Source organism: Pezoporus flaviventris, unplaced genomic scaffold, assembly GCF_033815535.1.
Source record: "Pezoporus flaviventris isolate CSIRO_AGI_PZ_B2104156 unplaced genomic scaffold, CSIRO_AGI_Pfla_v1 ptg000004l, whole genome shotgun sequence".
Lineage (NCBI taxonomy): Eukaryota > Metazoa > Chordata > Aves > Psittaciformes > Psittacidae > Pezoporus > Pezoporus flaviventris.
This window is the reverse complement of record NW_026892552.1, coordinates 1259166-1272463: the sequence shown is the minus strand read 5'-3', so window position 1 is coordinate 1272463 and position 13298 is coordinate 1259166. Positions and strand designations below refer to the sequence as shown.

Sequence of the window (13298 nt, the reverse complement as noted above, 5' to 3'; positions counted from 1 at the left end):
CCTGCCACCTTCTTACAAGAAAATGTCCTGAGAGACTCCAGTGCTGGATTTAGAGATGTTTTTATTTAAAGATATTTATTATTTAAGTAGATTTTAAAGATTTTTTTTTATTTAGCAGATTTCTTTGTTAAAGATTTATATATAATTTGTGCTTCAAATTGTTAGAAATCAATACAAGAACAGTTCACACTGCTTCCTTTGCTTAGGCTTCATCTTCCAGCTCTGCCACTGTTTATGTACCACATTAATTGTAATCACTTACACTGTATCTGGAACCAGAGCTTGATTTAGTGAATTTTAGTATGGGAATGACCCCTCCATGGAGCTGCTCCAGTGAGGATGAACTCAAAGGACAAGCAGGAGCTTCAGCCTCCAGCAAGTCCATGCTTTCCCAGCAAGGCTGTCGGTGACAGCACCAGTGAGTTTCTGCTATGGGTGCATCAGCAGGAAGCATCATCAGAGACCACAGAGCAGCATCCACGTGACCCGGTACTGACCATCGCTGCTCCAAGAGCAAGACCTGCTGGCATGTGAAGCTCCAAGCCTGGCACAAGCCAGAGTGGCCTGTGGCTGGGCTTTGCTGTCCTCCTTATGCGTGGTCAGTCACTTGGCTGGTGGCTGCATTGCTGCCAAGCCCTTTCCAGGCACGGAAGCTGAAGAAGGTACTTGCTCCATAGGCAACCATGGTGAGGCAGGCGAAGAACTGGAAGAGGAGCAGAGGCCATGGGTGAGTGCAGCGGCTACCTAGCCCTGTGGCCTTCCCCTGCCCACTGCTACTTACAGATGCCGCAGCTCTTCGGTTGTAATCCCACTGCCGCCAGGATGTTGGCTGAACCACAGCCGCGCACGTTATGAAGGCGGTGATGTATAGGACAGTTGCCACAGCGTTGAAGATCATCAGCTGGGGAAAGCAAAGAGGAGGTTGTGAGGTCTGTGTGCTAGGATGAGGGCAAAAGGCTCAGTTTCACGTTCCTCCCTCATCCCCAGGAGAAGCTGAAGAAAAGGGTTCAGCCCCTCATGCTGGGAACAAACCAAGATAACGTCTCATTACATGCACCCTGCACTGTGCTGAGAGATTTCTGGTTGGCATCATGCCTGCAGCAGCAACATGGTGGCTGTAACTTTCTGGATTGATTCAGGCCTCCCTGTTTTGAACATTTTCTAAGCAATCGAGGGGCAGAATGAAACAGTATCATTGTGCAAAGTGCAGGGGGCTTTGTTCCACCAGCCCAGAAGAGAGTGAAGTCCTCGCTCCTCTCTCAGCATCTCCTCAGTATGTTTTTCATTTAGGAACCCCACTCGCTTCCTCTTGGCTACGCACCACGAGGGACCAGGGGACCACGTAGAACTTGAGCTGAAGCTGTAGAAGGTAAGTCATGAAGAAAAGGACTGTTACTATCCAGAAGAAGATGGACACAAACATCACCCAGCTGTAGGCAGCGTGGAGGTAATAAGTCGTGTCAGCGATGAGAGTCCACACCAGTAAGCCCAGCACCTGTGAGGTGAAAGAGGGAAGAGTTCAGGTGATGGTTCCTGCAGAGCATTGCCCAGGAACCCTGGCTCACCTGCACCTCTGGCAGCTGGGTCCCTACAGTCAGCACAGCAGGGCTGGACTGAGGGACAGCTCAGGGCAGGGAGCTCACCTGTGACCCTCCTCGCTCACGGGTGAGCTCATGGTTGGTCCTGCTGCCCCAGGAGCTGCACAGGGATGTCCTGCAAGGCAGGAGGGGTGAAACATGAGCAACCTCAACACCAAAGGCCCCTGCTCCACCAAGAAGTCCCTATGCACAGGGCCAGTCTCTGCAGGGGCTGGCTCAGTGTTAAAGACAGCTCGTGGGCTGGATGAGAGCTGGATGTGTGAGGGCTTAGCCTTGAGCTCTCCCAGGTGCAGGAAACTTCTGGACTTTCTCCCACTGCTTGGTTTAGTCAGGTCTGGTTTGCACCTCCCATGTATGCTGCTCCTGGGGCTCAGCTTTCACTGTTCAACAGGTTTAACTGCATAGCAATTGCAGCATCGTGTGCCTGCAGAGTGATACACAATAAAACCCTGGGTAGGTGAGTCTGTTAGTGCCTTGCAGAGCCATGTTCTCCCCTCCTGGCACAGCTGGTGGGACAGGGAGCAGATCTCTGCCCTTGGCTGGCAGGTATGGAAGAGCCCAGCCCTGTGCTGTGTCCACCCCTGATCTTTGGGCTCTGGAGGAAATGCTGCTCTGCTTTACCCCCAGCTGCCCTCTCCACCATCCCCTTCCCAGGAAGCTGCCTGAAGCAGCAAGTTTGTGTGTACTTTTTTATTTAGAAAGCCTTTAACCCATGATGGAGCAAGCAAAGGATGAGACACCAGCACACAGCAGTGGGCCCTAGAAAGGAAAGGCTGTTGCAAACCAAATGGCACTTTCTGTGATTTCTGCAGTCTCTAACACAGCCTGTGCACTGGGATGCAGAACTAGGGCTCTGGCACCCAGAGGGGTGCTGGTGGGCCCCACTTCACCCTCCTTCATCACCTCCTGGCTGCACCAGAGCAAAGCAGGATTGCTTCACACACACTTCCTGGGGAGATGTGAGGCTCCAGCCCTGCACCCTTCATGTTTCCCAGCACGACCAAACATGCCAGGGAGATGCCCATGGCAACGCTGGGGTAAGATGTGCCATAAACACAGCCACGACGTATTCTGGTTCCCAGCTGGGGTTCGGATCACAGATTCAAAGAATGGTTTGGGTTGGAAGGGACCTTAAAGCTCCTCCAGTTCCAACCACTGCCACGGGAAGGGACACTTTCCCCTAGACCAGGTTGCTCCAAGCCCTGTCCAACCTGGCCTTGAACACTGCCAGGGATGGGGCAGCCACAGCTTCTCTGGGCAACCTGTGCCAGGGCCTCAGCACCCTCACAGGGAAGAACTTCTGCCTAAGAGCTCATCTCAGTCTCCCCTCTGTCAGGTTAAAGCCATTCCCCCTTGTCCTTTCCCTACAGGCCCTTGTCCAAAGCCCCTCTCCAGCTTTCTTGTAGCCCCTTTAGGTACTGGAGCTGCTCTAAGGTTTCCCCAGAGCCCTCTCTTCCAGGCTGAACAAGCCCAGCTCTCTCAGCCTGAGATCTTGCTGGACAGAGCCAGGTGAAGCTGCCAGAACTGCCTGCACAAGCCCACATGGCTTATTGTCAGGGGAGAAACACAAGAGGCTTTGTCCTGCCTCAGGGCACTGCCCTGGTGCTCACTGCTGTGACAATGCTGCCTTGTCTGGCACATCCATTTCTAATGCTTGTGATCACAAAATATGCGCAGGGGAGAAATGTGTAGGAAAAAGTCCAGCTCTGGGAGCAGGAGGTGGCATGTGCAAGGTGCCCTGCCCTGGCTGTAAGGGGGGTGGAAAACATGAGCCTGTACAAATAGGTTCTGGGGAGCAGTGAGGTTCAGCAGATGGGAGCTGGGTAAGCATGTTTAATGGTATGGCCCTAGTAATGGGATCAGGTGTGGGGTTGGAGGGTCCCTTCTGCTAATATTGATTCCATCTCTCTTTCCTGATGCTCCTGCAAGATTCCCCCTGACAGTGTCCTTTCCATGCCCCTCCTTGAGCATTTGTTCTTATGTCACAATCATGCCCATGCCCAGGGTAGAACTCTGGAGCCAGGGAGCCAGCAATATGCCAGCTGCTGTGCATACTCAGTGCCCCAGGGAGAGGGGATGGGTAAGCAGGACCTCAACCACAGCAAGGCAGCTCACACTGGGACCCTTGTGCAACTAAGCACCCACTCCTGTGCACACGGGGCACCCAAAAGTCCCAGGAGGGAGCAGCAATAGAGTTTATTCAGCAGCTGCCTCCAATGCTGAAGCCATGGGAAGGTGACACTGCTGCTGCTCAATTTGAGGGTACAAAGACCCTTCTGCTTTTTTTAGAAAAGCCACCAAAGCCTGACACAGGGGAGGGCAACTGGAGGGCTGGGAGGGCCCAGGAAGGATGAGAACCCTGGGGAACTCCGGGAGCACTCACAGCACCCCACCTCAGTAGGGGCACCGTGCTCCCTAAGGCTTCTGGCCCCTCTGGCTTGTGCCCCGCAAGGATTGCCCACGCAGATCAACCGAGCTGGGTGCTGGGACCTGCCCGGCGTTGAGAGGAGTTCCAATTCGTATAAGAGTAAGGAGCGGAATTTTCCTCTGGCTTTAGAGAGGGAAGGAGGAGAGAGGGGGGCCGCGGTGTCTGAGGATCAGAGATTAATTGGGGTTAGAGAGCGAGCACAGGGCAGAGATGGCAGCCGAAGGAAAACCGGGCAGTATCCACCCAGGGCAACGAAGAAAAGCATCGGCCTCCACGCGCGTGTCGCCGTGCGCGCACCCGCCCCAGTGCCCCGCGGTACTCACGGCCTGTGCGCACATCAGCCCCCCGAGCGGCGAGAGCACGAAGGCGCCGTCCAGGGCTGGCAGGGCGGTGACTCGCGGGAACCCGCTGCGGGACAGCCCTGCCATGCCGCTGGCACTGGCTGCGCGCGGCCCCGGGGCTCCTCCGCCCCTCCCCGGGCGGCGCGCCGTAACACTCCGCGCCGCGCGGCAACCCCTGTGAAGTGGGCTTGCTGGCCCGGGTACATGGCTGGTCTTCTCTGCGCTCCCTTTTGTGGCCTTTCTGTGGCCCAGCGTGTCCCGGTGCCGGGGGCTGTTACTCCTGGCACGTCTCCTCTTTGAATCCCAGACTGGTTTGTGTTGGAAGGGACCTTAAAGCTCACCCAGTTCCAACCCCCTCCACGGGCAGGGACACCTTCCACTAGACCAGGTTGCTCCAAGCCCCGTCCAGCCTGGCCTTGAACACTGCCGGGGATGGGACATCTACTGCTGGTTGTCCCGAAATCACAGTTCTTCAGCCAGTGTGCAGAGAGGTGAGTAACACAGAGATTTGAGATACTGGAGCAGCCCTCTTCTGGAAACAGGCTGAGAGAGCTGGGCTTGCTCTGCCCGGAGAAGGCTCTAGGAGACCTTAGAGCAGCTCCGGTCCCTAAAGGGGCTACAAGAAACCTGGAGAGGGGCTTTGGACAAGGGCCTGTAGGGACAGGACAAGGGGGAATGGCTTTAACCTGACAGAGGGGAGGGAGATTGAGATTAAACCCTGGCACAAGTTGCCCAGAGAAGCTGTGGCTGCTCCATCCTTGGCAGTATTCAAGGTCAGATTGGACGGGGCTTGGAGCAACCTGCTCTAGTGGAAGGTGTCCCTGTCCATGGACGGGGTTGGAATTGGGTGAGCTTTAAAGTCCTTTCCAACCAAACCCGTTCTGTGATTCTATGATATGAGTAGACATACGTGCAGTGTGAAGGCTCCAGTGTTTCCTCACGCTCCTGTCATGCAGCTGATGATGGCCCAGCATGTTATGCTGCCTGACGCTTCGTGTTATCGGGTGGCTGGGCCGTGGGCTGCTCCCGTTCACCCCATCCCCTGCCCCTGCGGCCCCTTCCCCGAGTGGTTCTGCTGGGAGGTGGGAGCCCCCCCATCCACTCTGCCCGGTGCCCCGCGGGTCGTGAGCAGCGGCGGCAGCGGGTTCTATAGTGCGGGGAAGGGGGGAGGCAGCGCACGCCGTTGCTGTCAAGATGGCCGAGCGGTCTAAGGCGCTGCGTTCAGGTCGCAGTCTGCCCTGGTAAGCGTGGGTTCGAATCCCACTTCTGACAATAGGTAACTCTTTTGTGATATGATCTCACGTGTACCTTTAATTACAGTTAATTAGCTAATTCCGTTTAATTGCGGTGAGACATCTTTATGTCCTCCCTTTCAACCAAAACGGTGTCACCAGGCGGTGCAAAACGCAGCTGTCAGAAGTGGGATTCGAACCCACGCCTCCAGGGGAGACTGCGACCTGAACGCAGCGCCTTAGACCGCTCGGCCATCCTGACCGCTCGTTTCAGTCGTCTTAGTGACCTCTGTGTTGTCACTTGCCCGGACTCACCACTCATTCGACTGCGATAGCCTCGGAGTGATCATGGTATGAGCAGGACAGGTGCCCGCGAGACAGCGGGTGTCACCCCCACTGCCACTGGGCCGCCATAGAGTTAGGGGCCGGCCAGCCTCTCACCCACCCCGGGAGTCATAGAATCAGAAAATCGTGTGGATGGGAAGGGACTTTAACGCTCATCCAGTTCCAACTCACTGTCATGGGCAGGGACTCCACTAGAGCCGGTTGCTTCAAGCCCCGCCCAACCTGGCCTTGAACACTGCCGGGGATGGGGCAGCCACAGCTTCTCTGGGCTCACAGCCAGCAGTGTCCCCCGGAGGCTTTGACAGAGGCCAACTCTTCACTATGCAGGCCAGTTGCAGGGATGTCAGTGCTTGGTCTCCACTACAGAAAAACACAAACCCTCTTAGCACCTTTTGGCAGCTTCTGCTGCTTCTCCAAACTATTTAATATTGATCAGAGCAGTTGTGCCTGCGCCATGTTCTATGATGCCAATGCCCCATTCTGCCAACAAGTACATCTGTTAGTCCTCTCCCCATCTATTTATCCCCACCTCACTCTGTGTGTAAGTCCATGATCTCTCTTGAAGGCTGCTGATCTTTAAATGGGAAAAAAAACCCACTCACCCTTCAAATAAATTCCAGCATTTGCTCTGTTCCAGACTGCTCCTTGCTCCAAAGCAAGCACACGGGCTGACAGGGTGATGCTGAATCGGGGTTTGGGTGGTGGGGCAGTGCTTACACGACAGCTTGTTTGGTGCAGCAGTGTTCAGTCCTACCAATTTGGAGGCCACTCTGTACTGACCGGACTGCAGCCTCCTACCCCTTCCTGCCCACGGATACAGCTCAGAAGAGTTGTTTGTATGTGCTGTTGCTATGAAAGAAAGGTGGGAGAGCAGCCAGGGAGGGGAGGAGTGAACGGGGGTCAGAAGGGGAAAAGCCACATAAACAGCCAGCAGAGAAAGCTATTTTTTGAACAGTTCAGACAGCCCATTGTCCTGCGGTGAAAGTCCCAGCAGCCGCGGAGTGGAGATGTTTATCTGCATCCATCCATGTGCTGCATCTCAACAAGCAAAAAATGATACAGCAGCACTGAAATCATCTCCTCCGCATGGCCTCTCGAGGTACAGAATCTGCAGGAGCCTGGTACCTCCATGGACTGGGCTTCTCCCAGGAAGTCCTTTTCCTGCGCCACAGCAGAAGCCTGTCCAGCACTCACGAGAAGGTGTTTGGGAGCGCTGGTCCACCTATACCGGCTCTGAGTTACCAGCACCCACCTAGGGGATCTCCTGTAGTATGGAATCATGTCAACAGGGCAGAGGGGTGTGCTAATTAACTCCAGGGCGGAAGCAGCGATTCTCAGAGTGGATGCTTCAACCGAGTAGGTAATAACCACCGCACGATGGCGTTGTCTGCTGCAGCAAGAGGCAGAGGCCAGTCCAGCTCAGGAAACCCTACGGGGGCCTTCCCGTCCCCACCTCATGGCCCCTGTCACCTTGGGGCTGACAGAGCCAGTAGCTGGGGGCACACTGAATGGGTTTGTCCTTTATCAGCCCTCCGGTGGGTACCCAGGGGAAGCGGCACATCCCGTGCTGATGGGGTCTTTCCTCTCGACGGATGCCTGTCGGTGGCGGCCGGGGTCTCACGAGGGCGTGCTGCACCGCCACCCTGCGCCCCTCCCACAGCCAGCCTTTGCGCCAGCACTCGCCGGTGGTCCCCCATCCCTTCTGTCACAGCTCTGGGGGCCCTCCTCACCTCTGCTTTTTTAGTTCTCCTTTGCTGCCTCCTGAGTTGATAGGAGGAATCATAGCCCAGGGGGGTAATATCCCATATCCTTACCCCCAGCAATCCCTTTTTTAACTATGCCCTGGTAACACCAAAATGCTAATGACAAGCGTCTGTAGCCTGTTTCTTTTAGGAAACAAGACAGCTACACTGACCCTAAAAACACACCTCACAGCTATCAGAACTGGTCAGGAGAGCGAGAGGAGCTTTTGCAGCAGATGGTGGGGTAGGTGTAATGCTGTCACGGTCCCAGAAAGAAAATCAGAGGAAGGTAGAAATGTTGGGACCAAGCTGACTGGTCATCTAAATACACTGGTGAGGGAGCAGGTCACTGGTTGGGTGACAGCTGAAACCCATACTGAGCATGCAGGCTCTGGGCAGAAGCAGAGAAGGAGACACCATGTTCTTACAATGTGGGGTGCAGCAAAGCTGGGGTGGGAAAGGGAAGGGGTCTGGTCACTCCCTGTTCTCTTTGTTGAGCCAGCAAGGCTTGAAAAGGCTCAGGCAGAGAAATGCGTGTTCAGGACTGTTTCCCTGCCCAGCCCAAGCATGTTTATTGTGTTAGTGCTGTAAAGGCTTGTTGGTGTTGGAAGCCCTGTGGGCCCCTGGGGCTGTTCGCTGCTGCTTGTGTGTGTCCCTGGGCACTGGCGGGGAGCTTGGCACATACCCATGGCTGAGGCTTGGCAGAGAGCTCCACCTAAACGAGCTGTGTAACAGCTCTGGTTTGGAGACCTCTGATGTCCCATTTCTACAGGAGACTGGCTGGGATTCGAAAGCTTGCAGGATGGGAGGGCTTAGCTCAGACTTTGAGGTGGAGATGGCCACAGCACAGACACATCTAGTGCATCATAGCACCACATGTGGCAGCTCTTTAAGCCCTTTGGTGCTGGCCCGCAGGTTGCCACTTTCTCCTCCAGAGACACAGTTGGGGGTAAGTCCCAGCAGCAACACTAGAGTTTTCTGTATCTCTCCACCCACCATCATGACTTAATTCACGTCAAACTGTTTCCACACCCACTGTTGGAAGTTCTGTGGAGACAGGAAAAGGTGAGCCTTTCCAAAAAGACAATAAACAGAGCCACTTCTGGTAAGCTTCTTTCTTGGAGACTGGCAGGATTCATGTGCAAACATGTTGGATGGAGAAGTGAGAAGTGGGGATGTGGAGAAGTGATGAAGGTGGTGGCCCACGCATGCTGTTGGATGGCACCAAAGGGCTGTATCTGTGGTAGGCAGGAGCTCCCTCTGTCCCTGAGCAAAGGGCTGGGGTCAGGACCCAGCAATTCCTACCAGGAGAAAGGCCCCTCCAGGACAGGGGATTGCTGGCACAGATGCTTGCTGCTCCTGCTGTCACAGGAAGGGAGGAGGCAGTAACTGGGGCACTTGCCTTGTCCTCTCCTACAGCCAGGCTGGAGGCACTAGCCTGGCCCTTGGCTCTGGCAGAGGTGAAAGAGCAGAGCCATGGCATTTAGCTGCTCCCAGCCTCCTGCCTGTTCCACAATGGCCCTGGTAGGACCCCTTCCCATTATGTGAAGGAGAGGAGACCCTGGGTACCACCCTGGGGTGCGGCACAGCACAGCCACATCAAGGGAAAGCCTGACTGCAGGTCCCACAACAGCCATGGCCTCCTGTGGTGCGTGGAGGTTTCTGTCATGCCCATCCTGACCTCTCCCCTCTCTTCTCCGCAGTGCAGTGATGAGAGATGTCCCTTTCAGGGATCATCTGTCTCTCCTTTATCACACCAGCTCCATGGAAATGGTGCCTTCAGGACCTGCAGTTATGCAAAAGGTTTGTAAGATCAAGATGTCCCTCTGGCTCTGCAGGGACTTGGCAAGACCCAGGGGCCCGCTGTGCTCAGGCAAGCCTGTTCTAGAGGAGCAGAACTCCTTCACCTCATCTGAAAAGCTGCCCTGATTTCTTCTATGTCACCCAGGCACATCTCCCCACAAGAGCCTTGCTTGTTTCCTGTCACAGGGAAGAGTTGCACCCAGTGGCTGCATTGCTCTGTGGGGGACAGATGACTCTTGTCTAGGAAAAGCTTAAGTGTGTTGCAGACTAAGCAGCCCTGTGTTTGTTTCTTTGCACTTAGTATTTTCAACAAAATTAAATCTTGTTTATTGCAGCAGCTGTTGCAAGCCTTGGCAGTCTCCATGGGACAGTTGCAGAATGAGTTATCCTCTGTTCTGTCAGCTCTGGCTGCAGAAGAAAGGCACGAATCCCCACTGCAGCTGTACACCTTTCCATGTGTGTCCCACTGGGATCAGCCATCAGCCTGCAGCTCAGCTGTGGTGCTGCCAGAGGGAAGAGCCCTGTCCCACAGCCTGGCTGGCTCAGGATGCTGACTGGGCTGTGGGCTGCCTCGCTGTGGGAAAACAGAATATCAGCATTTTGCACTGTGTGCTAATGACCAGATTTGCTCTTATTTACAAGGGAAAATCTGTTCAGAGAACTGAGAGCCTGTGTGATGTCATCTGCTGGTTTTGGAAATGTTTTCTAAGTGAGCAGTTTCCCTAAAAACACAAGCCCTGCTATGGTCGATACTTCCCAAGTAAGAGTTGTTCCATCTCCTGTGGAGGCACTGGCTACAGACAGCTCCAGACTGCTTCTCATTTCCTGCCCTTTTCTTGAATGTGGGAAACTCAAAGCTGTGCAGTGCCAAACAGATTTAATGGATCCCATCATTTAATTTCCTCCCGTATAATAGTAATGGCTCAAGAGAACTACATTAAGCACAGGTTGAGAGCATCTACAGCATGGGAGGCCCATGTAGCTCCAAGAAACCATTGCCTGAATGTGTCACTGGTTGCCTTGGCAAGGAGAGGGGAGGTTGTTGGGCTGGTCTGGACTGCTCTGTGCCATACCAACCAGTGCCACGTCATTGGAAAAGCCATTGGGAGTTTCTCCAGATTGAAGCCTGGAAATCTGGTCCTACACATCAAGGACCAACTGACCTCATCTGTAGTCTGTGCACCATTGGTCTCCCATGTCCTGGCTTACAGACTTTGCTGCATATATACTCCTTGAGAGAACTGGAGAAGCCCAGTACTAGCAAGCATGGAAGCTCTGCTACAGGGGTGGTGCTTCAGCTCCCTTGAGTTTAATGCTCTTGGGCTGCAGTAAAAGGGGGATTGTGCAAGAGCAGTGGCTGAGCTGCCACTGGGGAGGGGTGAGGGTAGTGAAAACATGAGCTGCAACAAGGCAGGCTTAGCTGGGGAAAGAAAATCTCATCATATACCCAGAGCTGGAGTCCTGTGTCAGCCTGTCTTCTCAGTAGCATCAAGCCCAGCTGGGTCTTCCCAAAAGCTAAATGTTCCTGCTGCCTCTTTCCAGCAAGCCTCTGGGACAGAGGGCAGCAAAGGGTGCTGTTAATACCTACTGCTGGGGGTGCTGGGCTTCCTTGCTCCACAAAAACTGACTCCTGAGGTCTTGGTTGCCCCTGAACACACCATACAGTGAAAATCTTCATCGTTTCTTTGGATCAGCTCTGGCATCTCTCTTCCAGGTCATACAGCCTCCTAAGATCTCACTGACCTTTTTTTCCAGTCACCATGTGACTTCCAGGAAGATAAACATACTGTAACAAACATTTCCAGCACGGAAACACCCTGGAGGATGCCATGTTCTGGGGCTGTTTCCTTTTTGTCTGGGACGCAGGCCTTATTCTCTTTGTATATCTTTTGCATATTGTCTTTTCAGGGCTAAGTTGCTTCTTGCCTTCAAGAGCAATTCCCCAGCATTAGTCGTATGTTCCTTCCACCTGTGAGGTCTTTGAACAGAATTGAAGAGCTTGCCTGCAAACGGTCCTGGCAAAGCTGCAGTGGGTGGAAAATGCTGGAACTACTACTGGGGAAGATGGGATCTGGCCCTTTGATCTGTGCTATCTATCATTCAGAGCAATAAGCTCTCTGGCTAATGGTTGCCAGTGAACAACCAAAGGTTAGAGCTTCTGAGTGTGCCTTGTGCTGTAAACCAACGTTCAGGCCACCCCAGACCTTATTCTAACTTTCTCCACAGCAGACCAAGACCAAGACCTAAGTAGCAGAACATCCATCCTGATATGAAACTGCCCTTAGAGCAGGGCAGGAACTGGAGCCGGGGAGCCCAGACTCCAGCCTTGACATCGAACTGCCTGGCTTGAGCCACAAAGTGCTTCTGGGGGTGCTGAGGATCAATCCTGGAGCTGTGTTAGGTGGCCCAGGGTCTGCAACTCCAGCAGTAGCAAGTGGCCTGTGCATGGTCCCTCTACCCACACTTGGTAGCATGTGCACAGATTGTAGAATCAGCCTTAAACCCTGGAAAAGACCTTTAAGATCAAGTCCAACCGTTCCCCAACACTACCAAGGCCACCACCGAACCATGTCACTAAGGCCCTCCTCTACACAGTTTGTCAACACTTCCAGGAGTGGTAATTCTACCACTGCCCTGAGCAGCCTGTTCCAATGCCTGAGCGCCCTCCAGGAAAGAAACTGTCCCTAGTCTCCAGTCTAAACCTCCCCTGGTGCAGCTTGAGGCCATTTTTCCCTGTCTTATCCCTTGTTCCTTGGGAGCAGAGACCAGCCACCTCCTGGCTCCGTCCTCCTTTCAGGTAGTTGTAGAGAGTGATAAGGTCCCCCTGAGCCTTCTCTTCTCCAGTCTAAATACCCCCAGTTCCTTCAGATGTAGATTTGCTTATGTTTTTTTCCTTTCCATGTTTCAGATCAGCCTAATGTCCTTCCTCATTCATACTGCAGTTAAAAGTTACATGGGAAAAATCCCAAATCTCTTCCTAGTATCTACTGCTTTTTGTCAGTGCTGTACCACCCCTTCAGAGAGCCTTTGGGTGCTAAGAGTAACCTTAAGAAGCCTTCTTCTCATCCTTCTGTGGAGGAATGGGGTACAGTTGCGAGGAGCTGCCCCAGCTCACAGTCACTGGAAGGATATGACATTCATGGCAGGCTTTCTTCCTCCTCAGTTGTGGTCTGCTTGGTTTCATTTCCTACATTTGCTTAGCACAGCCTGTGTTCCCTGGTTCCCAGTAATTAATTTTTTTCTGAACTTTGTTTCCTGAAAGCCAGATGCCCCTGACTTGCAGGGTTGCAGACTCCATTGCTCAGCTGCTGTGATTCATGTTTATGGACTGCGATTGCTGGTGTCCTTCCCTGCCTGCCCTCATCCACATCACAATATATCATATATCATATATCATATATATGTAATATATATTTTAGATATATATACAGTCCCATACCCACTCTGAATAACTAACTACTTCCTATTCCTACAAACTAAAGCAAAGCCAAATCAAATTGACAGCAGCAATTGCCTGGAAAATTTCTATCGTAACTAAAGAAGCTAAAACCAGCTGAAGCCAAGACAAGCCCAGAGAATCACAGAATCCCAGCCTGATTTGTGTTAGATGGGGCCTTAAAGCTCATCCAGCTTATCCTGCCACGGGCCAGGACACCTTCCGCTAGAGCAGGTTGCTCCAGGTCCCATCCCACCTGGCTGTGTCCTGAGACTGTTCACGGTCAGATCGATACAATACCTATGGTTTATTGAGATGTACAACAAAAATATCTCCTGGGCTACAGCAGGTCCTCTGACTTCGGGGTTTTCAG

The 13298-nt window shown here is 53.3% G+C and overlaps 1 protein-coding gene and 2 non-coding genes across 3 annotated transcripts; 1 reads left to right on the top strand and 2 right to left on the bottom strand.

Annotated features, from left to right (window-relative positions):
* Nucleotides 1-58: 58 nt before the first annotated feature.
* PLLP (plasmolipin) lies at nucleotides 59-4506 on the bottom strand. Its single transcript, XM_061445397.1, has 4 exons — nucleotides 4350-4506; nucleotides 1322-1495; nucleotides 782-901; nucleotides 59-703 (listed from the first exon to the last, which is right to left on the bottom strand). The coding sequence occupies exons 1-4, from the start codon at nucleotides 4452-4454 to the stop codon at nucleotides 590-592; spliced, it is 513 nt and encodes a 170-aa protein (XP_061301381.1). The 5' UTR covers nucleotides 4455-4506; the 3' UTR covers nucleotides 59-589.
* A 1049-nt stretch (nucleotides 4507-5555) lies between these two features.
* TRNAL-CAG (transfer RNA leucine (anticodon CAG)) lies at nucleotides 5556-5639 on the top strand. The gene has a single exon. It is a non-coding gene; the product is annotated as a tRNA-Leu (tRNA).
* A 139-nt stretch (nucleotides 5640-5778) lies between these two features.
* Nucleotides 5779-5861, bottom strand: TRNAL-CAG (transfer RNA leucine (anticodon CAG)). Its single transcript has one exon. It is a non-coding gene; the product is annotated as a tRNA-Leu (tRNA).
* Nucleotides 5862-13298: the final 7437 nt, after the last annotated feature.

Excerpts from the sequence above, each read along its gene's own strand:
- PLLP (XM_061445397.1), bottom strand. The coding sequence starts at position 4,454 with ATGGCAGGGCTGTCCCGCAGCGGGTTCCCGCGAGTCACCGCCCTGCCA. Across the intron at positions 902-1,321 it reads TGGTCCCCTGGTCCCTCGTG|CTGATGATCTTCAACGCTGT; the intron begins GTGCGTAGCCAA and ends TGCTTTCCCCAG. Across the intron at positions 704-781 it reads ACCGAAGAGCTGCGGCATCT|TTCTTCGCCTGCCTCACCAT; the intron begins GTAAGTAGCAGT and ends CTCCTCTTCCAG.